The 9,440-nt window shown below is 40.5% G+C and overlaps 1 protein-coding gene across 1 annotated transcript; it reads left to right on the forward strand.

Moving 5' to 3' along the window:
* The first annotated feature begins 2,287 nt into the window (after positions 1-2,287).
* Positions 2,288-9,083, forward strand: LOC8155448. Its single transcript, XM_002489052.2, has 10 exons — positions 2,288-2,844; positions 3,353-3,532; positions 3,625-3,745; positions 3,840-3,879; positions 4,547-4,599; positions 4,690-4,751; positions 5,374-5,526; positions 5,882-6,090; positions 6,627-8,098; positions 8,364-9,083. Exons 1-10 carry the CDS (start codon positions 2,786-2,788, stop codon positions 8,655-8,657), a joined length of 2,643 nt encoding a protein of 880 aa, XP_002489097.2. The 5' UTR covers positions 2,288-2,785; the 3' UTR covers positions 8,658-9,083.
* The last annotated feature ends 357 nt before the right edge of the window (positions 9,084-9,440 follow it).

Raw genomic sequence — 9,440 nt, forward strand, 5'->3', positions numbered from 1 at the left:
CATAAACATTAATTTTTATCAATATATTTGATAAAACGTTAACCAAAAATACATATAAAATTGCATTCTTTTGTGGACACTAGTATGTGGTATATCATGTGATATGGTATATAATGTATATATATGTAGGGTGTGTTTGATAGGGCTTTTGCCCAACCTCACGAAGCTAATTTTCAGCTTTTCTTACCAAATAGGCCCAAATGAAACAACTTTCCCCTAAAAACTATTTTTCATCATGTACAGTGCTATTCTAGGTGAGATGAAAATATTAGCTTCTATCAATTTTCTCAGTGCTATCTTCTTAAAAGTTATTTTATCAAACATTTTTTTTAAAAAACTTTAGCTTCACTGGAGAAGCTGCTTTATGGACTGAAGAAAAAAAACTACTTACTACTAAAACTGCCCTTTTCTGAGGTGAGTGTGACTGTGTGACGAACTGACAGTGACTTTGCAAGTATATCTACTATGTACATCATCAAATCAGGATTGTAGTGTGTAACGAATGAAAGACATTTAACTTTGCAGGGGACCAACTGTCATTTTATTAGAACAGATAACGATTGGTACGATTGGTATGAAATACCAGTACTATCAGCATAGTCGTTATAATTATTAATGCGTAGTAAGGACCGGCTCCAAATGAATCTCAGGCTAGGCCTTGTTTAGTTTCAAAAAATTTTGCAAAACAGATACTGTAGCAATTTTGTTTGTTTGTGAAAATATTGTCCAATCATGGATTAACTAGGCTTAAAAGATTCGTCCCATCAATTCCAACCAAACTATGCAATTAGTTTTTATTTTCGTATATATTTAATACTCCATGGATGCGTCTAAAGATTCGATGTGACGGAAAATCTGAAAAATTTTGCAAAATTTTTTAGAACTAAACAAGGCCTACAACTAGCTGGCTTCTCTTTGTACTGCTAAATATACGGGCTGGGATACATAAGTTGCTGCAGCATCTGGCAGCCGAACGTGGCGATTGGCAACTTGGCAAGAACAGCACAAAACCACGTGAGACAGCTCGGGCCAATGCAACCTTCCCCTTCCACGGTGGAAAGTGCTGACTTGATACCAGCCAGCGAACTTGATGCACTTGTCGGTACAGTAGCACAATTAAAAAAAAATGATGAGGAGCCACCCAATCATCTTAAAAAGAATGAAAGGTACCTATAGTTCGTTCTTGATCTGAATAATATCATCCTGCTACTACGTGCTAATTGTATATATTTTTCTTTTTGGTGTTGTCGTTGGACATCTCAACAGAAAAGGTAGAGGTCCAACTAGCTCTAATTGTTACTCCTCCACAACCGTTTCTGTTTTGTCGGCAGCTGATATGTAAGTGATACTAACAGATGAACTGTCCACTCAGTTTTGTGAGCATCAACGTTCCCTAATCCTATGATCAATTTATAATTAGGACGTAGCAGTCATACACTTGATATGCTATATATTATGGGGGGAAAAAACCAAATAACTAAAACCTAGTACGGTTCTACAATAGAAGTGACATTGATGCATGTTCATAGAATTCATTATTGGCTAAAATTTTTCTAGTGACACATTGCGAGCGCACATTTATTGTTTACCATAATTTGTATTCTGGTCGATTTAGTAACCCTTTATGGATCATTACTCTTGATTAGCAATCTAAATATCATGAAAAAGAAACTTTAAATTTGTTCCAAGTCATATATCTGGATCCCAGTCTTCTAGGTAACACGCTTTTACTTGAACAGTCAAATTGAAAATATCCTACACCGCGAATGACTTTCAATAATCCCTATATGGGATGAAGGGAAAATAAGTCTTAAAATTTTCATGATATAATAAGTAGTATAACCCTTCTGCATGTTACTATTGCATGATTACTCAACCATGTCCTGCACTGCACATCACAGAAACGGGAAAATTGCAAAATAATGAATTGATCCGACAAAAGAAATGCCAATTAAGTAGCAAAATGATAATTTAAAGACCGAACACCACAAGAACAGTTTGTCGCCACCCAGCATAAGCACCTACCGTGACAGGACAAGGAAAAAAAAAAGGTCAGAAAAGCTTTGGTGCCTGCTGGCTAGTGTCAATTTTCTCATGCCGTGAAAAAAAAAAACGAACCCTCCTTGTCACTTGTCAGGTCCCTTTCATGTCAAGCTCTTCTCCGGCTGGCAGGGTGGCGGTGGTTGAAATGGCGCCTTTCCCAGACATGCCGCTCGAGTGCAATCTCCCTTGCAAGCATCGGCGAAACACCCCGCTTTGCATGCCATTATTAGTGCTAATACTAGCAACAATACAAGAAAAGCGGAGGGCTCAGAGCCAAAAAAGCCCATTGTTTTGCAGCCAATCTCTCTCTCCTCCGTCCCTCGCTCGCATTCACACTCACGCAGCACAGCAGCAGCAGCAGCAGCGCACACTGTTCTTGTGCCGAGGAATTATTTATTGCCACCGCATCGAGGTTCATAGTACGGGGAAATTGATTGCTCATTCCCCTCTGCTTCCTGCATCCACCCCACCCCCCCACGCTGTTGAATTTCTTGGGATATTTTCCTCCACTCGGCGGCGCCGGGGCAGCATTTGCTCGCGATTTATAACCGCCCCGCTTTTGCCGCTCCTTTCTGCTTGTCCTTTTTTTCCCCAGTGGGGAGGTTAGCATCCGGCACAAGCAAAGCGCCGGGTTCTTGTCGCAGTTTCTGCACGCGCGCTCGCTTTTTTGGCTGCAAGATCTGATACAAAGAGGAGAGGGAGAGCCAAGAGAGGAGAGGTTCTTGCGTGGAGTTCTTCGGCGATGAGGCCCGACGCCCGTCTGGATTCGGTGGTCTTCCAGCTCACCCCCACCCGGACCAGGTGAGAGCATCGTATAGATCTGCTCATGAAGCGGTTTTGATTCGAAGGACCGATCCTTGGGTTTTGGTTTCTGGAATGGGAGCAAGAACAGATTTTTACGAATATTTTGCGGTTAGAAAATTTGGTCTTTGTGGCGGTTCATGTGCCGTGCATTTTGATGTTTGGTATTTGGAAGCTTCCATTTGAAGAACAGTTCTGTTTACTGCACTGTCCTAAGATGGTTTTGTCCATGTCAGGACTGGAATTTAGCCCGACAAACGATTTCATCTTTGCTATTATCGTTTTGTTGGGATTGGTTGTCTCCCGTTAGCTGTAAAATTGTAGTGGCAGATCCGGCGATTCTTGCATATTGGTAGTAACTATTAGACAGATTTGTTATTGTTAAATTAAAAAAAAGTATAACTATTAGACGGAGTAGACTAGTTCTCTTTCAGGTTTAGTCATGGAATTCACTGTTCTGTCCAAGGCCTCTGACGGAAGTTGTCCTGGTACTGTTTTCGCCTTTCAGGTTCGATTTGGTTCTGATAGCGAATGGCCGGAAGGAGAAGTTTGCATCCGGTTTGCTGAAACCGTTCCTGGCTCACCTGAAGGCCGCCCAGGATCAGATTGCCAAGGGAGGTTACTCGATCACACTTGAACCAAGCTCAGGGTTCGATGTGCCATGGTTTACGAGAGGCACCGTGGAGAGGTTGGCGTCTAGATTTCTATACTACTGTAGTACAGTTACTTCTGGCACTGCCTATTTGCCTGTTGGGTCATTCTTGTGTCAACTCTTTGCAGATTTGTGCGTTTCGTGAGTACTCCAGAGGTCCTTGAGCGAGTCACAACACTAGAGTCTGAGATCCTGCAGCTCGAGGATGCCATTGCTATCCAGAGCAATGATAGTCTTGGATTAAAATCTGTAAGCTTAGAAGATTTGTAGCTTATGGGTACTTGCTGTGTTTTTTTCCTTTTATACTAGAAAGATGACATATTCTTGCTGTGCCATTTAAAAGGTCGAAGACCATGGAAGAAAGTTGACTGAAAGCAATGGAGGTAGTATGACACTGCACCAACCTGATTGCTTTCTGTGAGCATGTTGTATAGAGTAGTGCATGCCTTTGAGGATTCTCTAAATCTCAAACATTATTCCATTGGGCTACCAAAAAGAAAAGCTAGGTGCAATCCACTACGATTATTTAATCTAGTCATCATGGAGTTTGATGCGACATCACATCAAGGGCCATTATTAAGATGGTACTTATCATTTAACTCCCAAAATGTTAGGGAACATAGTTTGATTTGTGGACAACCTTTACTATCGTTTAGTGTTATGAAGCAAGTAGGTTGAATTTGCCATGTGATCAAAACGATTTACTCCCTCCATTCCAAATTATAAGATGAATACATAGATTTTGTTACGCACTTAGATATATACACTTTGTCTAGATACATAGTAAAAGCAATGTATCTAGAAACGCTAAAACGCCTTATAATTTGGAATAGAGGGGGTAGATATGAAGCTATATTTTTTTAAAGTCCTGAATATTTAGCAATATCTTATTTCCAACCAGAGAATTCTGGATGCTATTATGTTCTGCATTCAGGGGAGTACTGGAATGGATTGAGCTGTTCCACCCTTTTATTCGCCTTACCCGTCACAGCCTGCCATATCTTTTTATTTATTTCTACAACATGCCTGACGCTATCCATCCACTAATAGGTGGACGGGCAAATTATGATCCTGATTCAGCCACGGCAATTGTTGTCTACAAGGTATGATTATATGGACAAGCCAAGTTTTGTTTCTGTAATTGTATTATGGTACAACACTGCAGTCTGATTGGGATATTTGATCAATGACAGCCTGGGTCAAATTCAACGCCACCGATGCAGAACGAAACAACAGCACATGAGGAGAATTCAAAGTACTTACACATCTCAGTTTTTCTTGTAGAATGTTATTTGTTAGTCTTCACATTTTTTTTGGCTAATATGGCTGTATGAACTCAGACCAACCTAGGAGGAAACCAGGTGTCGTTGTAAATAAAAAGAAATAGGCACTTGCTTTTGAGTCCAATAGGATTTGTACCTGGATGGTGGGGGTGTCTGCCCAGAGCATCCACCAACTGTACTAGGCTCGGTTCATTCATAAAGCTGTATAAAGTCATACTCTACAAAATGAATAATGAATTAAAGGCATCTAAAGGCAATGTTTTCAGGTCGTCTAGTCGAACCTGGTCGACCTGGGACCAACCAGGACGATTAAACATGACTAATCGCGATTAATCGGATGACTTTTACGGGTCGACAGTACCCCTGATCAGTCACCTGGGACCGACTAGGACGATTAATCGTGATTAATTGGACGACTTGAAAACATTGTCTAAAGGAGAAATATACGAGAATGTCATTATTCATTCACCGTGCTATTGTCTTGATCCCCATTACAAGCAGCGTATACACTCTGAGATCATGTTTAGTTTCTTATTATTTTAAGTGTCTTTCAACAGTAGAAAGCTGTTAACAGAACTGCATTACAAATTGCAGAGTTCAATTGCTCAGAGTGCTTGAAACACGCAGAACTGTGTTAAGAAAAGAGCAGGCTATGGCCTTTGCTCGTGCTGTGGCTGCTGGGTTTGACATTGACAACTTGGGTTACTTGATTGCATTTGCAGAGCGCTTTGGTGCTGCACGTCTGATGTAAGTATATCCTTACAATTACTTGGTGGTTTTATATGCAGGACTGAACTAGTTGTCTTGATATCTTCAGTGCTTTTAAGTTGTAACTTGACCTTAGAGATGCTACCCATGAAGCTTGTATCATCCGGCACTTTTATTTTGTAGCATGTCATAAAATCAGAATAGTGTGGAACTGTGGATAGCTCAGATGTTTTGGTTTATTCAGATGTGAACAGCTGCCTTGGTAGTGTTATTGAACTTTGTTAATGAAGTTATACTATTGCACAAGTTTTAGTCAGTTGTCTGTCATCAAACTAATAACATTTTGTCAATAGATCTTACATGTTTAACTGCCTCAGTTTCACTAATTGAACAGGAAGGCATGTTCACATTTCATCGAACTGTGGAAGCAGAAGCATGAAACTGGACAATGGATTGAAGTTGAACCTGAAGCAATGTCTACACGCTCTGAATTTCCTCCATTTAACGCATCTGGCATTGTGTTCATGGGAGACAACATGAAGCCAAATCTGGAATCAGGGTCTATTAATGGAGAGGCGAATGGCGAGGATGGAGCTAAATCTGGTAAAAGTTGTTGCATTTTCCGAAAAGAAAGCATGCCATTTCAATTTTGAACTTTGAATGAATGTACTCCCCAAAAGAATATCTTTTCTTTTAAGCTAAGAATGTTTTTGAGGCAAAAAGCTAAGAATGTTACTAATGAAGCACTACTAACATTACTAGTAAAGAAAAGGCAATGCTATTCTTGCTTTTAGTTTCCTTCCATTTGTGGGAATGAGGAAAATGAATATTTTGAAATATCAGCATTTCATGTATAGTTTTATATTGCTGTTTTAAGGTGGATGTGTTATCCTATTTTTCTTATTCAAGAATGAAACAGATTGTAGTTTTTTTCTTGAGTTGGCATTTAGCAATGCTTATCCAGCTTTTCCTTGACCAAGTTATTTCAAGCATTCAGAAAAAACATTTCTATAGTAAGCAGAGTTATACTTAAATGTTGTACAATCATGGATTTAGTTCATTTCTTGTCACTCCGTTAAGCACTTTAGATTTTCTCTTACTGCCCATTGTTGAGAAAATATTTTCTTTCTGCTTTGCAGATCAGAAGCCCATGGGATCTCATGCTGCATATCCTCCATGGGCAATGCATCCTCCATCTGGTGCAGTTGTTTACCCACCTTATCCTATGCAAGGCATGCCTTTCTATCCTGGGGTGAATCCGTACTACCCTCCATATCCTCCAGTGGATGATCCTAGGTACCACTACTCAGGAAGGAAATCTTCGAGGAAGCACTCCTCGGATAGTAAGGACTCAGAAACTCTTGATGTTGAAAGTGACCATAGCAATTCAGATAGAGGAAGTTCTCATGGTCGCAAGTCACATAGAAAGGGGAAGAGGTCCGGAAAGAAGAAGCCTAGTGTAGTTGTTATCAAGAATGTGAATGTAACATCTAAAAAGCATGGCTCATCAGAGAGCGAATCACAATCAAGTTCTGAAGTTGAGTCTGTGGACAGTGACAATTCGCACTCCAAATCAAGAGAAAGGAAGCATAAAAGCTCAAACTCAAAGAAAAAGGAGGGTAGGAGAACTACTTTTGACTCAGGAGATGAATATAGCAAGGATGAAACGTCGAATGGCCACGATGCTGAGCAAGGTAACTGGAGTGCATTTCAAAATTTCTTGTTGAGAGCAGAAGAAAAAACAAGATCTAGTGATGCAGACCTGTTTGCTGGTGAGAAAGAACCCCCATCAAGGAGAAAACAAAATGTAAACACAACAGATCCTATTCTTTTAGCTGAGAGAGATGGAGGCAATGTCCATGAGCGGAACAGGGTAGGTTTTGATTCAGCCAATGGGAGGACTAGAGCTATCCGGGTCATGTCCAATGATGAACTTGTTATGTCTGGAGAAGGGAGAAGCTATATGGATGGTGAAATAAAGGAGATTGAAGCTGGTGGAGGAAGGTACAGGAGAGGGACAGCTGATGACTTCATGGTTTATGGTCAGAGAAGTCAGATAGAGAGACATAGTTTGTTGGATCCTCTTGCAGAGGCCCAGTACAAGAATCCCGTTCAGCAGGACAAGAATAGATATGGTGTGGCGGATGAGTCCTTCATGATTCCTCTTAGGTCCAGCTCACAGGATAATATTGGAGCAGAAAGCAGAACTACTATTGACATAGATGTTGAGCTTCCTTCTAGCATTCATAAAGCATCAGATGAAAAGGCTGGGCATCAGCTTTTTTACGAACCTGACGAATTGGTGCCAGAGCGTGGATTTGAAGATGTTTCATTTGGATATGATCCAGCAATGGATTATGATAGCCACATGCAGACTATTGTGAAGGTGGAAGATGCAAAAACAGAGGATGTCTTGCCAGTTACTGACGGTGATGTACAGAAGGTAGAGAAAGAGAAGCTAAGGAATGCAAAGGATGGTTCAGATAAGCGAAGGAAAGATGCCTTATTGAGGAGGCTATCAGCGCCAAGGACCCCACTGAATGATGCACAAAAACGTGCACAGAACCTGCGTGCATATAAAGCAGACCTTCAGAAACTGAAGAAAGAACAGGTATTTGACGTTTCATTCCATTTTCCCTTCTGTGAGTTCCATTTGTAGCCTACACCAGCTTGCTTGGGATAAAAGGCTTCATTGTTTCTGCCTAGTTGATGTTTTATCATTGTTGAAAAAAGCTTAAGAAAACTGAGCAGATGATACTTTCCCATGCATATATTTGCAGCTGAGTTTGTCAGACATTGTTTCTAAATCTGATTGACAAACCGTACAATGATATCATCTGTGTAGTTGAATTGCTAGTAACTTTTCTTATTTTCAGGAAGAAGAGCAAATAAAGCGATTGGAGAGGCTTAAATTGGAGAGGCAAAAGAGGATCGCCGCAAGAGGTGGAAAGGGTCCAGGGAATGATGCTCCTAAGGGGAATGGTATGAATGGACTTAGTAAATCAGTTCCAACCTTGACTGGGTTGAAAAAGGAGAAAAATGGAACAACTGAATCACTCAGCGATCGACTGAAGAGGCTTTCTGAACCCAAAAGCATTGCTGGGGCAGAGCATTCTTCGAATCCAAAGTCAACTGGAGCAGACCATTCACGAAGAAGAAGTATGGCATGAGTTGACGTGAGATGGAGAACCGAAATACCAAATATCTTGATCCATCGTGCCACTCGCTAGCCCAGTGACCTGCCTACTAGAACAAATGAGGGCGCCCAACAAATGAATGGCATCTCAAAAGGCTTCTTGTACAGAAAAAGGAAATGGCTGGTCTGTAGCATTGCCTGCTTCCAAGGTTTGTGATGGAAAATCAATTATCTTTCAATGGCATGGCGTTGTACTTCCAATTTTAACATAATTATTTCATTCTTTAATTGAGGGTGGCTTGTAATAGCTGTAAACCTGGGTTTTTTTTGGCGATGCTGAGCTATATTCTGGGTGTATTTATGGAACGGATTTATCGGTGTTTGAGATATATTGTGGTATTTACAGTGTATAAATGTCAATTGACTTTGGATTGGACGAGTTGGGCCCATCCAGTTTGTACGCCAGTAGCATATATGGTACAGTTGGATGACGGTATTCAGAACTCTATCGAAGGACCAAGGAGCAGATCAACCTGGTTTCAATTCTTGGTGATTGCTACTTGCCTTTGATAAAGGCGCATGATATCTGCTTCTTTAAAAAAAGAACACTTCGCACTTGGGACACTACTGATGACAGCCCAAGGATAAGAGGGCGTGAATTAGGCCTTTTTTTTTGAAAACTAAGTTAATTAGGGGGTGTTTAGTTCCCCTTTTTTCCTAAAAAAATTTAAGTTTTGGTCTATTATTTTGCAAAATGGAACTAACCATCATGTAAAATTTTTGGCAAAAAGGTGGTTATATTTTATTTTGAATTTTG

Source organism: Sorghum bicolor, unplaced genomic scaffold (genome assembly GCF_000003195.3).
Source record: "Sorghum bicolor cultivar BTx623 unplaced genomic scaffold, Sorghum_bicolor_NCBIv3 super_73, whole genome shotgun sequence".
Lineage (NCBI taxonomy): Eukaryota > Viridiplantae > Streptophyta > Magnoliopsida > Poales > Poaceae > Sorghum > Sorghum bicolor.

Bases quoted from the DNA above. Each gene is read 5' to 3' on its own strand.
- LOC8155448 (XM_002489052.2), top strand. From the start codon at position 2,786: ATGAGGCCCGACGCCCGTCTGGATTCGGTGGTCTTCCAGCTCACCCCC. The intron at 4,600-4,689 runs GTATGATTATAT...GATCAATGACAG, and splicing joins CGGCAATTGTTGTCTACAAG to CCTGGGTCAAATTCAACGCC. The intron at 8,099-8,363 runs GTATTTGACGTT...TCTTATTTTCAG, and splicing joins AGAAACTGAAGAAAGAACAG to GAAGAAGAGCAAATAAAGCG.